At 35.2% G+C, this 20,572-nt stretch overlaps 1 protein-coding gene across 7 annotated transcripts in view; it reads right to left on the bottom strand.

Annotated features, from left to right (window-relative positions):
• The window catches only part of Eph (Eph receptor tyrosine kinase), a 31,120-nt gene extending 11,656 nt beyond the window's left edge, over positions 1–19,464 (bottom strand). The window contains exons 1-8 of one of the 7 annotated variants that reach the window (XM_044395331.2): positions 19,012–19,464; positions 18,442–18,823; positions 18,305–18,384; positions 16,125–16,305; positions 9,911–10,396; positions 7,352–8,239; positions 7,116–7,292; positions 5,124–5,171 (exon numbers count right to left, since the gene is read on the bottom strand). In XM_044395331.2, the coding sequence (XP_044251266.1) occupies positions 5,124–5,171; positions 7,116–7,292; positions 7,352–8,239; positions 9,911–10,396; positions 16,125–16,305; positions 18,305–18,384; positions 18,442–18,694 (2,113 nt within the window). In that variant the 5' untranslated portion in view covers positions 18,695–18,823; positions 19,012–19,464. Of the gene's footprint in view, positions 1–5,123; positions 5,172–7,115; positions 7,293–7,351; positions 8,240–9,910; positions 10,397–16,124; positions 16,306–18,304; positions 18,385–18,441; positions 18,824–18,914; positions 18,932–19,011 lie in introns of those variants that run through there. The other 6 variants (XM_044395333.2, XM_044395332.2, XM_044395334.2 and 3 more) reach the window with 6 other exon arrangements.
• Positions 19,465–20,572: the final 1,108 nt, after the last annotated feature.

The following is a 20,572-nucleotide window of genomic DNA, read 5'->3' as shown; positions in this document are numbered from 1 at the left end:
CTTTTAAACGAGATATAGCACATGTCTGTAGCTTTAGTAATTCTGAAGTTACGAACTTACGAATTTAGATATTTTTAGCTTTTTTTCCCGCTAAAGTAGCGGTTTTTGGCCAAAGTCGTAAAACAAAAGTTTTCTATGTGGATCTGCTTAAAACAATTTAAATGATTCCATGACCCTAAAATACAGTTCGGATACCCTCACACAAAATTCAATACTCAGGGAGCTTTAGTTGTTCTGAGCTGGCAAAAGTGGCTATTTTCGTTTCTGAATAACTTTTAAACGTGATTTTTAACAGCAACAAGATATATACCAAAATGTAAGGAATCTCAAGGGCTATACAGTTTGAAGTTTTAAAGAAAATCGTTAGAGCCGTTTTTGAGAAAAATAACAAAAAAGCTAAAAAAAAAAAAGTTAAACAAAATTTTTTTTTATGCAAAAATTTTTAAATATTACATTTACACAAATTACATATAGGAGGCGCTTAAAGCGTTTTAAAATACCTTTCAAACGAGATACAGCACAAGTTTGTGGCTTTAAAAGTTACGGCCTTCCGTATTTTAGCTATTTATAGCTGTTTTCCCGCTAAACTAGCGGGTTTTTCCAAAAGTGGTAGAACTAAAGTCTCTTATATCGAGCTGTTGAACATCATATCAAATTTTCAGGACTTTAAAGCCATGTTTTGGGACACACAGACAAACAGAATTAAATTTTCATTTTGATTCGGCCCCCGCCAATTTGTTTTCTGTATAACTTTTGAAAGGAGCGTCCGATTTTCTGATATGACCCCTCATATTAAGGGCATTTTCAGTAGAAATACAAGTAAAGGAGTGCGAGGGGTCCACCGGCCCCAACAGATCCAAATTTCGAAATTTTTACTTTTACACTTTCACCGCTCTCTCTGCCAAACCAATTGATTTTTCTTGCAATCCTTTAAGTTTTAGCAATACTCATTACGATAGGACTATCACAGCAGATTTTCAATTTTGCGGCTATATAATATATAGTAGTAGTAGTAGGTTGTTTATTGTTTGTGTTTTGTTTTTCTTTGTTGCTTATTTATAGCTGGCTGTACATATTTAAGGTTACATCAAAACAAATAAACAAACAAAAATTGGTTACAACGACAATGGCTTTTATGCCGTCAGTCGGTTAGTTGAGTTAAGTTAAATTCTAAAATTGTTCTAAAATAATTTTTTTTCTGTAATTACTGGCTTTTGTAATGAAGAATGCCAGATTCTCCCAGTTTTCCCCATTTAGAAGACTGTGGAGATCCGATTCGCAAAGGGTGGTTTTCGTAAAACATGTAAAACGAATCTCTCTCAGAATAGGGCAGACTGCAATGAAGTGTTGAACATCCTCGATTTCTCGCATGTTGCAGAGGCTGCATTCCAGTGATGTGTTGTTGCTGTAAGGCCTGCCATTTAGAGGTAAAGTCTCGGTTCTTGCTTGGAAGATATGTTTTACGAGTTCTCCTTTATGTTGATCGTGGAAGTAGTTCTTTTCATATAAATTATGCTCCAGATTTCTATACAAACTCCTCGACGCGCTGTTTTTGGCCTTAGTTATAAACGTTTCTCTTTCTATGTCGCCGTATAATATATATATAATATATATATAATAGTAGTCGCCTTCGCACACTCCCCTTGTGCGCTTCGTCACTACATGGGCTGCCGTCCATAGTGATATAAAATCTGTTTGTCCGTCAGTATGAGCGCTGAGATCTCGGAAACTATAAAAGCTTGAAGTTTCGGACTAAAGCCTAGTACTCAGTACGACGAAAACTGCTAGCTAAGCATAGGAGTAAGCGAGAGGCAAATAGGTAGCTAAAGCCTTTAGCCGGAGACTTTTTCCCACCGCGGTACTCAGTTGAGCTAAGGAAATCGTAAGGAAATACCAAAAAAAAAATACCAGATTTAGCGGATGAATTCCGATGAACACCTTTAAGCCTAGTACTGAGTTCGGCTAAGAGTTTCACTTGTCTAAAAATATTAATCTTTTAGAGTGGCCGAAGTTTTCGGGGTTCATCCGCAATACATGTAGCATGGTCTTACTCTCAATCAGCTTGGTTTGTTGACAAACAGCAAACATCAACAGGCGCCAATTTTGAAATATTACAAAATGTTGAGCCGACCTGGGTCGCAAGCTTTAAATTTGCTGTTGGCATGAGGATATGTATTGCCGCAACTCCTACAGGCAGTTTTCCATTGGTTTTTGGAGTTTTCATTCCATTTATAATATGTTATTGGCACACTGCTTCTGCACAAACACAGCCAAAGACTAAATATTTTAGTCTTTGGGCCGAAGCTAAAGGCGTTCATCGGAGCTCATCCGCTTAATATAGTATTTATACCAGTTACTCGTAGAGTAAAAGGGTATATTGTATTCGTGCAAAAGTATGTAACAGGAAGAAGGATGCGTTTCCGACCATATAAAGTATATAATAAGGTATATAATATATAATATATAATATGATAAGGGTCACTAACCGAGTCGATCTAGCCATATCCGTCTGTATGTCTGCCTGTCAGTCCGTATGAACGCTGAAACTACAAAACTAGAAGGTTGAGATTTCCCACACATATTCTTGGGTCTTACGACCACAATCGCCAACTAACGATTTATAAATTTAACTGGCGCCCACACTTTTAAAGATTTTCGAGAAGTATAAATGCAAGTTTGTTGTGGATATTTATGCCTATCGAAATGCAGAAGACATTTTTTAAATCGGACCATTCATTAAAAATTTATACGCAATCAAAAAATGTTATATATCCATCTCCCTCGCACTCCCTTTGGCGGAGTGACGGGTATTAGATAGTCGGGACACCAACCCGACTATAGCGTTCTCTCTTGTTTTGTGGTATTTTCTTACTATTTTCGTTGCTCAACTGAGTATCGAGGTGGGAAAAAACCCCGGCTAAAGGCTTTTAGCTACCTATTTGCCCCACGCTTACTACTATGCTTAGCTAGCAATTTTCGTCGTACTGAGTACTAGGCTTAAGCATCCAGATTCTGGGGATTCCTGGCGCATATTTAAAGTTTTTGTAAAAGTGTAGATGCCATTTAATTTGTTTCAAATCAAAAATCTGACGAATTTACAGATCTGTTTAGCGAACGAAGACTTCCGCAAAATCTTGCCTAACCAGAGGTTGCCAAGGGTAGCCTTGGGTGAACGTGAATTGAGTTTCACATAACACCCTTCAATAAACATTTGTTAGGTAGCAATTTTCAGAAATTTTATAGATACCACTTGCAATGCAAAGCATAAATATGGCCGCTGGCGTTAAGGGCATTTGTGAGTGTTAGGGTGGGAGTGGCACCCTGGTGAAACCTGTTTAGTACCAACCTGCTATCTTTATACCCTTGCAGAGGGTATTATGATTTCAGTGAGAAGTTTGCAATGCAGTGAAGGAGACGTTTCCGACCACATAAAGTATATATATTCTTGATCAGCATCACTAGACGAGTCGATCTAGCCATGTCCGTCTGTCCGACTGTCCGTCTGACCGTCTGTCCGTCTGTCTGTTTCTACGCAAACTAGTCTCTCAGTTTTTGAGCTATCGGGATAAAACTTTCCCAAAAGTCTTCTTTCTATTGCAGGTAGTATATATGTCGGAACCGGCCGGATCGGACAACTATATCTTATAGCTCCCATAGGAAGGATCGGAAAAGAAAACGTTAAAAAAATTCTAGCTTTGGTGTTTTTTTGAAATATTACCTTCTACTTTTGGGGATGTTATTTTTTGAATATTTCTGAATTTCGAATTAAATGTTTAAAAAATCCGACGACTATATCATATAGCTGCATAGGAACGATCGGAAAATTAATGGAAAAGTAATAGGAAATAAATTCTAGCTTCTTTGGTTTTTATTGTATTCTCTTCTACTCTAGGATATGACTCTTTTTAAATATTTCCGAATTTCAATTTTAATTTGATCAAAATCGGACGACTATATCATATAGCTGTCATAGAAAAGATCGAAAAATTAATGGGAAATTAAATGGAAACAATTATAGCTCCGTTGATTTTTATTGTATTCTCTTCTACTCTAGGATATGATTTTTATTTAATATTTCGGAATTTCGAATTTCGGAATTTAACAAAAATCTGATGACTATATTATATAGCTGTTATAGGGAAGGATAGAAAAATTAATGTCAAAACAATACGAAATTTAAAATGTTTGCGATTTGTAAGTTAATGGGAATGATCTGCAAGGGAATTTAAGCTTCGGCTGGCCGAAGCTAGCTTCCTTTCTTGTTTTTTGTGAGCCTAGAGGTATTGACGAAACAAATACATTTTAATTTAAATTTTTTTTGTACACACAAAAAAATTTGCTTGGTAAAATTGACCAACAAAGATAGTTACGTAACTATTAAAATAGTTACGTGTGTTTTGTTTTTGCTTTGGGTGTGTGTCTTTACTAATTGTGTGTATTTTGTTGTTGTGGAATAACTATTTACTTAGTTGAATTGAGAATTTTGCTGGTTGGGGCCTGTTTGACAATTATTACAGTTGATTTTACCATGTTTTTTTTTTGTGTGTAGCATCAAAACTGTAGGCGCCGTTTTTTGCTGTTTGTGGGCGTTAGAGGGGGCGCCTTGATAAAACAAACTTGCGCTGCGCAGGAGTACTAAGAATCTGCTTACTTAATCCCAGCCTTCTAGTTTCCGAGAAGGTATTTTTTTCGTTTATACATATATGTACCTATAATACCACTCTAACGGCGATGGCGCCATCTAGTATTGGAACCGCTGACCATACAAGGCAGGAATGTGGGCGGTATGATTAAATAATGGAATGCAAGCAGTGATTTACTGATTGCCTAACTGCATTTCCCTTTGGATTAGTAAAGTGTTTCTAGCGTTCTCTCTTGTTTTTGTTTACAAACTAAACGCATAAATTTTTTGTTTATAGATTTTTAGAAAACTTCCCGTTTCCGGAAAAAACAATTGATCAATTATATTCAATAGATAATTCTATTCAAATTGCCAGGAACCAATGTCGTTTTGTGTTTGATAATACAAAATTTATGGTAGTAGTATAAAACATGCATCTCCAGTTACCACTTAATCAGACTTATAAAATAGGAGAAATGTAAAATTTTACGAAGAGATATACCGTTTAAGTGAAGGGTTTTGACAATTGGAGTAGTATCCATAGAATTAACTAAAAATAAAAATAAGAATAATATTGAATTGAAAATAGGATTGATACATTTTTAAAAATCAATAAATAACAAGTATGAATACAATAGTCGGATATCCGACTATTCTGGGGTGACACAAATCGTTTTGAGAGCAATTCGGATGAAGCTTGTATTGATGTTTAGTGAAAATGTCTAGCTTACGCCATCAAATATAATAGCGGGCGAACTTCCAAGGCCAGCTGCTTAATAACGCAGTAATCTGCAAATAGACAGTCTCGGACAGCCAGCTCTGAGTCGCCGCACTGCGTAATATTTTTGAGCCACTTTCACTAACACTCTTCCTCCACATTTAACTCAAAAAATATCTACCTACATCCAACATTACTTCACTATCATGCTAGGGTCAGTAAGCATTTAATTTATTTTATATTTTATTAATTTGTTAATAACTTTTAGGAAAATTCACTGTTCAACTTTTTTAGTGGATCGAAACGATTAATCCAAATTTGTGGTGCCTTTAACCTAGTTCGCGATTGGCACCCTATTGTTCCTATGGGAGCTATAAGATATAGACGTCCGATCGGCATGCGGTTTAACCCTAATCAATGTGCATAAAAGAATAAAATTTGGCTTTCCAAATTCATGTCAATAGCTTTTACACTGCGCGAAATATAATCAATTCTTGCAAGTTAAATCCGATTGTTCCTATTGAAGCTAGAGGATATAGATTTCCGATCAGGGCGCTTTTAAAACTTGATCTGCGTACACATGTTTTAGGACGACTGTGAATGTTTCAAATCGCTAGCTTTTAAACTGAGCTCTCAAACAGTATTGAAACAGACGGACATGGCTATATCGATTCCGTTTTGATTCTGATCAAGAATATATATACTTATTAAGTATAGAATATAACTACTCAATATTTTTTGCCCATGGCAAACACATTTTTAAAAATAAAGAATAAGGATTATGTTATTATATATAAGATTAACTGCTTTTAAACACTCCTTTACGTTTCGCTACAATCGAAAATTGAGCTGTTTTTTATATATCTTAAAAAAGCAGAGAATTGCCCATATATAAAATATAAAATATTGATACGGTATCATTAAATCTATATTTTTTTAATGCTTTGAGGCTTCTTCTAAAATTCCCACTCCACGAAACTAGGAAACTACTTGGCGCGGAATTTTTTATCACACCCCATATACATTCCATTCTTCAAAGACCAATAGTGGTATTTATCTCAAAAATTCTGGAAAAAACGCCTCTAGATGCCTGTAAAACATTTTAGGGCACATATTTTCCTTGTATTTTTTAAGCCTGTTCACCGCATCAAATTGGTTGGGAATAGAGGTGAACAAATTACAATGGAACCTTAAATGCAATTATGTACAAGGGCATCTAAGCAATTTTTTGGTATAGGTTTTATTATAATTAAGCACAGACCCTCGAAGATATCTTAAATCAAAACATTAAGTGTTGCTATTTTTTTCAAACCGCGATTGCCCAAATCCCACCCGTTAAACGCGAAAACAAAGTATGCAGGTATGCTTATATACGTCTATATACTAACATATTTTAATGCCAATAGGCCTGCACCTTTTAATAAAGTCCATTTTGTTGACCTATCACACGGGTTACTTTATGGGGACGAAAACGAGTACAGTAATCCCTTTTACCCTACGAGTAACTGAAGGGTACAATTTTAATTTTTAAAGATTTGTATATTAGGAAGGAGGGCGTCAATTAATAATTAAAATTGTCTTCTATAGTTCGCGATATAAATACTTTCGTACAGGCACATGGCTAAATTGGCTAAGCTTTTGAAATTGTATCCTCTTTTTATACCTATTATTTTATCTATGATAAACGGGTGAAAGTTCATAAATGACATAAATAAGAATGGTTATATGACTAAAAACGTGTAAAACATATAAGTTACATATAATATATAAACCTACCTTCGTTGCTAGCGTAGTCCAATGGTAAGGGTAAATGATTTGTAGATTTTTTATCAAGTTCATCCTGATGTTTGGATCTCATGAAGTATACTGTAGCTATTATGAAAATCACTAGAAAGAGGACACCCGTCACAATGGCACCAGCAATAAATCGTATTTGTACAGAATCGTCGTATACTGTTGTAATGGAGAACTTGATTAAATTTTGATCGTACACAAATAAGTGTAAAATTTACCTGAGCCAACGGATTGAAGAGTTTGAGCATAAATCATATTACTATAAGAACCAAAACCATTTATCGTTTTACAGCGAACTTGAAATCCATATTCCGTGTTTTCTAACAATCCTTCAATATGTGCTTTTGTGTCCTTTGTGTTCAAAGCTGTTTTATTAATGGCATCTAATTCTACCTTGGGGAACCAACGGACTTCATAAAACTCAAGAGGAGAATCACTTTGAACGGGCTTGTCCCACTCTAAATCGGCGTCCTTACTAGTTATGGCCAATATTCGTAAGTTAAAAACTGTAGATAGCAAAACAGACTCTGTGGTAAAAACGATTTCAGCGTGACCGGTTTTTATTTCATTCAAATCCAATGGAATGTTAAAGAACGACGCATTAGAAAATGTTATATCATTTAATGCCGTCAGTGACGATTCGTTGGAATGCCGGCCCGAGTCGGTTAGATGCGACACACTATTAGTTGCGTGTATCTGCACAGTATAAGTCGTTACAGGTTCAAGATTTGTCAGTGTTATTTTCGTTTCGTTGAAAGTGTCACTTGACGGATTGTACATTACATTTGTGCTGCACATATTGCATCGGATCTTGTACACAATATCACTGTGGTACTTTTTATTCTGCGTTTCAGTCGGGTGCGTTTTATTCTTGGATGGAGCGCTCCAAGATATTATGGCACTCGTTTGATCAACAAACAATAACGTGAGATTTGTAGGTGCAGCTGGTGGACTGTAACAAGGCATATGTCGGCCGTCACTTGGATGCCTATAGTATCCCGGCATACACTTGCAAAATGGTGATCCAACTTTTGAAGAATTTGAATTAGGCGGACATGGAGTACATTTTGTAACCTCTGGTGATTTAAATGTTCCAAGTGGACATTCTGAAATAAATAAAATAATTTATCTCTAAAAATATATTTCATTTCTATAAATATAAGTTCGAAAAATAAAATCGAATCTTTTTCAAAATCAGGGGTGTTACAGAGACCATCGAACATGGTCGCATCTGGGTCCAATATCATTAAAGGGGGAGGTAGGGTCTAGCAAAAAAAAAATCAATTTTTTTAAAAATTTTTTTCTTGTAGATTAACTTCTTAAGATTATACAAAAAAAGTTTTAAGTCAATCGGATAAAAACTTTAGAAGTTATGCTAAAACTAGTACCCTAACCTCTTAGACGTTACGTACGTAAGTGCATCTTTAAGTGCGTTTTTCTCGAAACGGCTCAACCGATCGTTTTCAAATTTGTCGCATATTTTTGTGCATTTTTATGCAACCGCCCCCTGGGAAGCGCTTTTTTTATTTTTTAACTTTAAGTATTTTATTTTTAAGCCCAAAGTTGAATTTTTTAGGTAAAAAACGCATTTTTAACTTTGGAAAAGCAAACAAAATTCTTAAAAAAAAAAATTAAAAATTGCGCTACCCAGGGGGCGGGTAACCTCTGATTTTACTGATTTTTTGATGCCGAAGACCCTACCAAATATGTGTATGTGTGGAAAATCTTAACCTTCTTGCTTTTGTAGTTTCCGAGATCTCAGCGTTCATACGGACAGACAGACAGACGGACAGGCGGACAGACGGACATGGCTAGATCGACTCGGCTAATGATCCTGATCAAGAATATATATACTTTATGGGGTCGGAAACGTTTCCTTCTAGCTGTTACATACTTTTGCACGAATACAATATACCCTTTTACTCTACGAGTAACGGGTATTGTTGATAGTTTAAGTATCTCGGGGTTTTTATTGTATTAGTAATACTGATAGATTTGTACTCTGATTAGAGTATACAAAAACGAGGGCGGAAGCTAACTTCGGCAAGCCGAAGTTTTAATACCCTTGCAGACTTCACGAATTAAAATTTGACTACAATAGCAACATGAATTAATAAACAAAATATTTCATGATTCAAAAAAAAATATTACAATTTTCCACCCAATTGTTCCTATGGGGGCTATAGGATATATACAATGCGCGAAAAATCATCACTTTTTGCAAGTTATATCCGATTGTTCCTATGGGAGCTACACATGTTTTAGGATGACTATGAATGTTTTTAGTCGCTAGCTTTTAAACTGAGCTCGCAAACGGTATTGAAACAGACGGACAGACGGACAAGGCTATATCGACTCTACTATTGATCCTGATCAAGAATATATATATATATATACTTTATGGGGTCTTCTGACCCCATAATAATACCCTCTGCAAAAGTATAAAAAGTTGGTTTTGCAGGGTTTCGGGTCAATTTTTTTTACACTGCACCAAATTTTCTTTGAATAGTTCCGACAGGCAATTTGGGATGTAGACATTCCATCAGGGGCGTTTTAAAACTTAATCTGCGGGGACATTTGTATGACGATTGAGAAAGCTAGAATCGATATTTTTACTTTACTTTACTCTCAAAGGAACATTAGGGTTTTTATACCCTTGCAGAGGGTATTATAATTTTACAATTATAATTTTGTAAATCAGCAAGTTTGTTTTTATTTTAAAAAATATTAAAAAAATTACGAACTCACAACAAAAATTTCATTAAAAAAGTACTGACCTGTGCAAGTTTTATTTAAATCGTTTGGTTCATAGCCGGCCTTGCAACGACAGCCACCAGTAAGAATTGTCCATTTTCCATCACCTTTGCATAAATATGTTGGTGCCTCATACGGTTCAGCGTTTTCGACACAAGTTCCATTTTGCTTCTCGATAATAGTAATTTCTCTTCCTGTAGGTGTTTCGTTGAAGTGCGCAAAGTTCTCAGTAACAGCAGGACATGTTATATAGTAAACTTTTACTGCCAATACGCTTATACAAGCGCCCTGGTCCCTAAACGCAAAATAAACTCCTTTTTTGTTCACTGCTATGCTCTTCACCTCAGTGTTAATGTCTACATCGGAGTTTTGATTAAAGCGACCCTCTCCAGCCGCAATGCGAGCGATCAGCCTGTAGCTGTCAGTTTGCCACGGAGGAGGCTCTCGAGTGGCAGCATCGAATTCGTAGAAAAGTAAACTAAAGGTTTCCTTGCATGACAAAGCGTTTCCTGAAAATGACAAAGATGTTCGTTAAATTGTGATTAAAGAAAATAAATAAATAATTAATTCATTCATTTAAAGCTTTAAATGAACTGTGAAACTTATATAAAACACTAGCAATACCCGAAGCGACGTTGTCCGCTACTATTAGCAAAGCATTTATTGCTGATTTTTACATATATTCAAATTCAAATTAATATCAGAGTAAAATCCCGCGTAAACTTAGCTAAACAGTAATCCCACCTAAAACGCACTAATATTCTAATCCTTCTAACCATAACATACCTAACCTTAACACCGCATTAACCCTAATATTACCTCACCTTAACCCCACCTATTTTATTCTAACCCTTGGCACACTTTTTTAGCACCTTAATGCTGTTTTCACTATTTCCTAGTCTTAACCCACCTTAGCACCAGTTTTTCCTCTTCTTAGCTAACCTAACTTTAGTCTCATCTGAAAAAAAATGTTCCTTACTATACTTACTAACTTTAAATTCACTTTTTTTAGTAAAACATGTTTGTCACCTTGTCCTTATCCTCACTAAAGTCCCAACGAACCTTACCTTTCTCACCTTCACCCTTCCCTTACATTACTTTTACCCTAACCTATGTAATGCCTCCTTAATCGCAACTTAACCCCTAACCTCACCTTATTCCCACCTTAACTCCACCGTTCTGGTAGCCTAATTATATCATTTTGGTTAGCTAAGCGAATGTAGAGAAAAACTCTTACTCTTTTTTACGGTTTATTTCGAACAGATCTAACCCCCAAAAACCTTAAAAACATAAAAAAGAATATATAAATAATAAAACACAAATACCTATGAAAGGCTACGGCCAAAATGCTTTAAGCGAAAGACGGATCCGCTCGCAGGATCGGTATGTAAACAAAAAAAGAAGTGCCCCAATGTCGGATCAACAGCTCGAGAAAACAGTAGGTGTAATTTTGGAGACGAAATTTGCCAACAATTTTCTTCGTGCGCCCCTCGTCTTTAACATAATTTAAATTTTTGCAAAATATTTGATTTAGAATGGCTGCATTGGGTGATCCGTTATTTTATCCCAATTTAATCATTACATACTTATGTATGTACATGCCAATTTTTCGATGTGTGTGTGTGTCATTGCGTTTCTCACATGCAAATGTGACGAAACCCAATTCAAAATTTTTTTAAAATTAAAAAAAAATTCCTTATGCCGTTCTGGTATCCAAATAGTAAAAATTTTATCAGGTGTTTCTAAGCCAGAAAAAAATGATTGTCCGACTCTCTTTCGCTTCAAATGACTCTCTCTCTGCTCACTACTCTCTCGCTCTGCTTTTGCTGCCGTTTGTGAGTAAAAACAACGTGCTGCCAAAGAGGCCCCCCGCAACCCCCGCAAACAAAAAGATTCATATAAAATCAACCGTGGGTCAAAAAAAAAAAAAATACCTTACTAATTGTATGGCATAGCTCCACACTTTAAAACAAAAACGGATCCGATCGCATAATCGGTGAGGAAAGAATAATTAAGTGCCCCCAACCGGAAGTTGTGGTCTTATGGTTTGGGCTGGGGGAACATGACGCAAATCGACATCTACTCTTTTATAGTAATACTCGATGAAAGGAAGCTAATTTTTTCATTATTTTCAGATTGTTCATCGCGATAGCTTCAAAACTGAGAGACTTGTTTGCATAGAAACGGACAGACGGACGGACAGACGGTGCTGATCAAGGATATATATACTTTATAGGGTCGGAAACGTCTCCTTCATTGCGTTCCAAACTTCTGACTGAAATCATCAGCCTCTATAAGGATGTAGATATTTAAACTATTTACAAGAAACTTAATTTTTAAACCAGAACAAAATGACCCACTTACCGAAAATTGAAAATTTAGTTGAAAGCCTATTTAGCCTACGGACATTGTGTGTGAGACGTGCAACATGTCAAATCAGATTCGTTTCAAACCTTACTCCCAACTGACATACTTGAAACACAATTGGATTATACCAATTGCGTAAATGGGTTAAACGTTTTCCCAAACTCAAATACACAAAACAAAAACAAATCAAGTTGGTTTAAAAGTATAATGGTAAGGACGGTTTGGGTTGGGTTTCATGTAACCCATTCTGTTAAAGTTAATTAATTAAAATCGATAATGACATATTTAACATTGCCCTTAATGTTGCGTCTGTTTAACATCAACTAGTCGCAATCAATCAATGTTTTGAAATTTTTACTGTGAAATATGATTGACCTTTTGGACCACAAGAATTCGCGTGAGAAGTCGCGTTAAGTTCATTTAAATTAAATGTTATCCAGATCGGCTCTGCTAGTAACATGCGCGGATCCGCGGGGGGTGATATGGGTGAAAAATGAAAGAATGGAAAGATCTGTCGGTTGGGACGGTCTGTAAGTTGGGACACCTCATTTGCTTAAAACTTTTCCACTAAAATTTTTGTTTTGTTTTTTTGTTTAGTTTTTTTTAGTAACAAAACCATTTTCACCAAAAAAGTTGATGCCCACTTTTTTCAAAATTCCATAAAAAACAAGAGAGAACGTTATAGTCGGGTGCCCCGACTATCAGATACCCGTTACTCAGGTAAAGGGAGTGCGAGGGAGATGGAGATAGAGATAGAAAACGTTGATCACGCATAACTTTTTAACGAATGGTTGAAAAATTTCTTCTACATTTCGATAGGTATTGATAAACACAATAAAACTGCATTTTTACTTTTCCAAAATATTAAAATTTTTAAAATCGTATATAAGCGATTGTGGGCGTTAGAGGGGGCGTGGCACCATTTTGAAACAAACTTGCGCTGCGTAGGAACTCCTAAAATCTGCATGCAAAATGCCAATCTTCTAGCTTTTATAGTTTCTGAGATCTCAGCGTTCATACAGACAGACAGACGGACAGACGGACAGACGGACATGGCTAGATCGACTCGGCTAGTGATCCTGATCAAGAATATATATACTTTATGGGGTCGGAAACGCTTCCTTCTCCCTGTTTCATACTTTTGCACGAATACAATATACCCTTTTACTCTACGAGTAACGGGTATAATTAATAACGGGCTTAAATATATTTGGTAAAATGCTTAAAATATAAGTAATTAAAAGCTTAACAAATATTAAAAAATTCTTATTAATTTGACAGTCAGAAAAAAAGTTATTGATTTTTTCCCGAATCAACTCATTTTGTGTAAGTTGGGACACTTTGACCGTGTAAGTTGAGACACCCGTTTTGCATACAAAATGGCCTTAGCCCGACAGAGTTCGCTTTCTGCCCACTACATTTGTTTGATGTACGGGGAAATGTGATCGTTCAAAGAGTCATTTGGTTTTAATTATTAATTGGTCTAAGGGCCGTTTTCTCGTCCGTCCTGCAAAGTACAATTTAGCTAATGGAAGGATAAATTTATCCAGGTTAAAGGTTTTCGTTTTCTCGTCCGTCATTTAAAACTCCAAATAAAAGGCGCACTAATTTGAGACTAGGTGGCAACACCACAACAGAAGAGTTAACTAATTGTCAAAATTTGGTCGAAAAACTATCTAAAAATACCATTAAACAGTCATACTTACAGCTGATGATATAAAAAAAATTTCAAACTGATAAAAAAACAATGTCGGCAGAAAGAAACTTTCGCGGTAAAAAGTATACCGATGAACAGGAGACATTTCTTGTAGAACCGGTGTCTTCGGGAGATTGAATTCTTAGATGCGTACCATCTAAGGCTCCTATGACTTTCGGAAACGTTGATATTTTAATTTTAATTTTTAAATACGCCGGTACTTCATAAATTATTTTAAAACGAGGACGGAAGCTAGCTTCGGCAAGCCGAAGTTTTAATACCCTTGCAGATTTCACTAATGAAAACTTGACTAAAATAGCAAATTGAATTAATAAACAGCAAAATATTCTATAATTGAAAAAAATAAACATTTTATATTTTTCACCCTATTGTTCCTATGGGAGCTATATGATATAGACGTCCGATCGGCACGCGCTTTTACCCTGATCAAGGTACGCACAAAAAAATACGATTTGGAAAGTTTCATGGGAATAGCTTATATTTTGCGCGAAATATCCTGAAATACGTCAAATTTTGACCGATTTCACCCTATTGTTCCTATGGGAGCTATAAGATATAGACGTCCGATCGGCACGCGCTTTTACCCTGATCAAGGTATGCGTAAAAGAATAAGATTCATGTCAAAAGCTTTTACACTGAGCGAAATATCTTCATTTTGTGAAAGCTATATCCGATTGTTCCTATGGGAGCTATAGGATATAGACGTCCGATCGGGTCGGCTTTCAAACTTGATCTGCGTACACATGTTTTAGGACGATTGTGAAAGTTTCAAGGCGCTAGCTTTTAAACTGAGCTCGCAAACGGTATTGAAACAGACGGACAGACGGTCAGACGGACAGACGGACAGACGGACATGGCTATATCGACTCCCCTATTGATCCTGATCAAGAATATATATACTTTATGGGGTCGGAAACGTCTCCTTCACTGCGTTACAAACTTCTGACCAAAATTATAATACCCTCTGCAAGGGTATAAAAAAGCTATAGCAAAAGAAACTTCCTTAACAACTCGACTGGCTGTGGCACCGCTAACACCACAAAAATCGCCTACAGTTATAAGAAAACTGCCGCTTACGTAGAATCTAAGAGCTATTAGAAGCTTAACCCATGGCTGTATTATCGTTTCCCTGTAATAATAGTTTTTGATTATATGGAATTAGTTAAATCAAATGAATGCACTAACTTCTTTACTTTAGGTTCAAGTTGCAAAACAAATAGCGCCGTGCTTTTACACAAGCCAAACCTTTTAACAAATTCTTTATCACTGTAATGTTCGAAGTAATTTCTTTGGTCTTGATATCTGCGCTGATAGGTTCGCCTTCAGACAATTCGACGATATCCCACAGAGTCTGAAGATATATCTCTCGGGAATTCATTTGAAAATAAATTGGATGACAGTAACAATTTTGATTTCAGCTGTTTTCGAATGAAGAGTGGAACCAGATTGACAAAGCTCGAATGTCTGGCAACACTTTCGCACAAATCCAACCGCATAAATTTGAAACGGTGGAGTACAGAGACAAAATATGTCGCTACCTGCGTTAACATAAGGACGAGTAAACCATTTTTTGTCTATCGCTCCGTTGTCCCGGCAAACAAACTAAAATATGGACGAGAAAACGGCCGTAAGTTCTCAAAAAATGGACGGGAAATAAGTTAAAGCGAACTAAAATTGATTAAAATAACATAAATAAATATTTTCTGAAAGTTTGGAGTACTTTTGGTGTGAGTTTTATTGACTTTTAAAAGTGTCTCAACTAGCATACCATTTTTTAAGAATGTCGTTTTTTGGCACTTTAAAAAAAAAGTTTTCCATAAGGAAAAAGAAATTGTTTATTGTTTTTTAAAGCTAATAGACTAACCGTTTGATCAGTACCTAATGCGTGAAGTTTCACAAGTGATTGTCGAAATGGGAGATCAAAAACAAAAGGTGTACCAACCTACAGACCTCTCCCCTATATCATAGTTTGCAACAAATTTAATAGACCGCTTTACAGTACGAATAACAGGAAAAATTTCTATTATTCAGTAATATGTACCCCTACATGTAGGCAACACTTTTTAGTGTGTAGTAGTGTGTAGTAAGTGGCATATTTAGTCGTACCATGGTCGTCTTATTTTCTGTAAAAAAAAACAAATGCATATATTTACCTGGGAATAAAGAACAGTCGCGTATTGTGAATTGAATTTCAATGTAGAGTCGGTTTGCTGGTCCACGATCGATAAACGGCGACCACAACCAATTGTTGACATTGTGATATGCCACATCGCAAACCACGTAGCTCCTCCAGTTTATGCCCTTCACGAAGTCTGTGAATGATTCTTCTACCCACTAAAAGTATAAGTAAAAATAAAAACCAAGTAAATTTTTATGATAAGTACAAAAAAACATGGATAAAACTAGAAAGGTAGCTAGCCTCGGCCAGCCGAAGCCTATAGGGTATATGGTATAGGATATATACAGATTATTATACTATTAACTTAAAAAAACATTAAATATAGATTTACTTGCGTATATGTTACTACAATCTAAATTTTAGCTGCTTTCGTATAATATTGTCATTAATTTTTTGAGTCTTCCTATGGCAGTTATATAAAATAGCCGTCCAATTTTTGATAAATTTAATTCAAAATTTTGAAATGTTAAGGAAAATATATACTCCAGAAAAGAAGAAAATGTAATATAGATCAACACAAATATAATTTTTTTAACATTAATTTCCAATTAATTTTTAGATCGACTCGTGATGCTGATCAAAAATATACATATCGACACTTCCACCAAAAAGTCGACCAAGCCAAAAACCTTTAAACTTGAAAAAAAAAAATTTCCACATGATTTTGCCGCCTTATTAGTTTCTAATTAGTTGGATCCTGAGCTAAACTAAAAATTTGGAGTATAGTTGGATTATTTTTATAATAAACCCTATCAATATAAGCAAAAATTAGTTTTTGGCCATTTTTTAAAATATTTTTTGAACCTGTATTCTGTTCTTAATTTATTCTATACACACAAAAAAAATTGTCAAACAGTCCCCAACCACAAAAAATTGTAAATTTTGTCAAGAATATAGGTGTGTGTCCTTGCTGATTGTGTGTATTTGTTGTTGTGAAAGTATCTATTTAATTAGTAGATTTAACCATTTTTTGTGGTTGTGTGTATAGAATAAATTAAGAACAGAATATAACAGAACAATTATAACAGTTGATTTACCAAGTTTTTTTTGTGTGTAGGAATGCTAATATGTGACATTTTTCTGTACTAAATGCTTCATTTACATGTTAAACTATTAAGTTTAAAGCAAAACAGCCAGTAATTGAGGGATCAAGGTAAAGAAATTGACTTTTCAAAACGGTGAAAAAAAATGTCCCGAGCGATGTGTTTGAAACTTCATAAAACAAAAACGGCAAACAATTTTTAATTAAAACCAAAACTATTTTACAGCGACATGTAAATCGCATTCAAATATTCCATCAGAATTCGCTAAGTTATATTGTTAAGAACTTTTCCGAAATCCACTTATATTTTTGTCCCGAGCGAATACGGCAGTTTTTTAACAATATCTCAAAAACTAAAAGTGGTACAAAATGAAGATTTAAAAAAAAAGAGCTTAAGAAAAGTGAAAAGAAAAGCTTATTATTAAAATTAAAATCTTTTTTTTCAAATTGTTTTTCTTCTTTACTGCGTTGCAAACGTCTGACTAAAATCATAATACGTATAATATAAACCACGGGGGATTCGATTTTTTTATGGAAAAAAGGTAGTACTTACGCATTTTTTGAAATTATTAAAACATAATTAGAAAGATAATTGTATACCGATTCTTTAGAGATTTCATCGTAGCTGACACCACGATCTGGTTTTTAATTTTTTAACTCGACCAAGTATGGCAGTCCAAAAAGATCATCCCAATGTTGTTAGTAAATAAAAACAAATAATTTTTGAATTTAAAAAAATCGAAGGGGGCGTAACTTCTTTAAGATTGGAAAACTTTTTTTGTTTGCATAAAAATTGGTTGTCATGCGAAAACCCTCAAATCACATTTTTTTGTTTGTATTAATGTAAAGTTGGAAACAAATTTATTTTTGTCTTTTTCATCGAATGACTAATGACTCGAATGTAATTTTGAAGTTAAAAAATCTAAGAATAAAAAATACCCTTCCCTTATTACCCATCTATCGTCAAAATAAAAGCACGGACTGCATGATTTAAGCTGCGAGTCACTGTACATATGTAGATGACTATAAAACACTACTAAGATGGAGATTCGAGATTCCTCGAATCTGCCGCGCTTGCAGATTCCCAACACAAAATCGAATGTAATACGTACCCCTGGAGTTTGGGCTTGTGGACCATATGGATACCTAGTCCACTCCAATGTAGCTTCTCTGGTTGTATCCAACAGAACCACTGCAGAAATTTGTGAATTTTAGAAAGATGTTTTTTGCGTTTTACGTTTTTACGTACCCTGATCGGCAAGTGTCAATCTAACGTGAATAGTTATAATGATTAGCAGTACTATGCTTAATAATGACATTCTGGAAACACCTCGAGATCTGTGTTGTGTTTTGATTGCAGCTTGAACAATTTTAAACGCACATTGAAGCGTGCCATTAACTTCATTTCGCAGGGAAGTCTGATTTGATTTGGAAGAAGAGTTGTGTTCAATAAAATCATCTTTTGCCTCTCCTCTGCCAACGGGATGGCACTGAGACACCATTTTAATTTTTTTAGGGTCGTTTTTGAGTAGTTTTATTTAAAATACACCACTTTTATTGGCTGTGTCGCACTATGATGCGGAGTGCCCACTTTGAATAGCATCACAAATTATTTTCGTTCCAGGTTCAGGCTAAAATATAAGAAAAAAAAGAAACAAGTAATTGTATAAATAAATATTTTTAAACAATTAAAGCACTTTCTCTGTTTAATATTTCAAGGACCTGCTTTAATGCATTCCTATGTGTTAGTATTCACTGGTATATATACATATATCAATGCAAGGCGTATACATATGGACCTGCATTGATACCGATATACCTGCATTTTCCGCTGCTGCTACGTACATACATATGTACACACACGGTATTATATGTACACAAATTGATTGTGTGTATGTATGCTATTGAGCTAAAGGGACGCTAGCTTTGATTTATTCGTTCGTTTCGCGTATAATCATTATATTATTCCAAAGATTAAGTCACTGGAATCTTAGAGCACGTGTACTTTGCATAGATTTTAATTGTTTATGTAGTTAAACACCTCACTTATGAATACTGGCAGGACAGTGAATTTTCAGGCATCCTCGTATTTTCAAACATTTTACGAATTTTCTCTAAATCTTTAAAAAAAACGCCTTGGGCGATTTTTGATTGATATTGGGTACCAACGAGGAAATCATTTCCAATTGCTTTTTAATACTCTATTTTATATTATAAAAACTCCTCTATTTGAATGATGGTCAGATTGAAATTTTCAGTTAATACACTAAGTATCGATAACAATTTAACTGGATGCGGTCGCACTAAAATTGAAGAGATAAATAATGCTAAATACACACGATGGATTTGGAACGATGGAGTGGAGAAAAATATTGTAGTGCGCTTATAGCATCTCAAAATTGTAATGTCATATAGTTCTTTTTCGTTGAGTTAATGAATAATAATAAAAATCCTAGAAGGCCCTTTGAGCCAATATATCGGTATAAAGGGATTTTAGGATAATAACACATTTTACTGAGATTACACTCAAGTTATTCCCAAAAATTCTTCCCGTCTAAAATTTTACCGAAAAGATCAAAACGCCCCTAATAGCCTCTTCCCATAGAGTCCATTCGTTTGAAACGGTTGGGATTATTGACGAATGTGAAACTCGTGTTCCCACAGAACTCCATCCACCATCTACCATCCAATAACAGCTGACTGAAGAGCAGTTGCTCAGCTCAACATTAACGAAGGGGGATTTCAACTCGGGAAACTGTCGTAAAATTGCGTTCTCCTAATTTTATTGTATAATAATACAATAAATAGATTAAGAAAATAGTTTAAAAAGATATCTGAACGTTTATAACATATCCTACAACAAGTATGCATACATATTGCTGACTGGGGGGAAGCCTAACCTCCCGCACCCCACACTCCGCTCTTACTACGCCTCTGCCAAGCCAATAATAATATGAAAAATTTGTAAACAAAACCTATTTTGTGCTGTTTTTGGTAATTTATAGCAACTTTGGAACTTTATAGAAGTACAAAGTACACTTTTAATTATTATTAGTTTTATTTACGAAGTGCAGAACATATTTTGACACTTTGCTGCAAACATTGATGTTTTCGTACGCAAAACAGCTTACATTTTGGCCCACTCATAGCAACCTCTTTGCAAATGCTTTTCCGTCCATAACTAACTATAAATACTTCAACAATAGCCAAAAAACAAGGGGCTTATGCATTATTAAATTTTTTCCCGCCATCGATTTCATTTGTTCTCACAGTCATCGTTCCATTTTTCACAGTCAAGAGGAAGAATTCAGAGTTGCACCGAAAAAACATCGCCTAACGATCGCATAAAAGAGCCCGTCAAAGTCCGTCAAAATTGGATG

Source organism: Drosophila takahashii, chromosome 4, assembly GCF_030179915.1.
Source record: "Drosophila takahashii strain IR98-3 E-12201 chromosome 4, DtakHiC1v2, whole genome shotgun sequence".
In the NCBI taxonomy this organism is placed as follows: Eukaryota; Metazoa; Arthropoda; class Insecta; order Diptera; family Drosophilidae; genus Drosophila; species Drosophila takahashii.
Note: the sequence above shows the minus strand (reverse complement) of the source record. Positions and strands in the feature narration are given on the sequence as shown.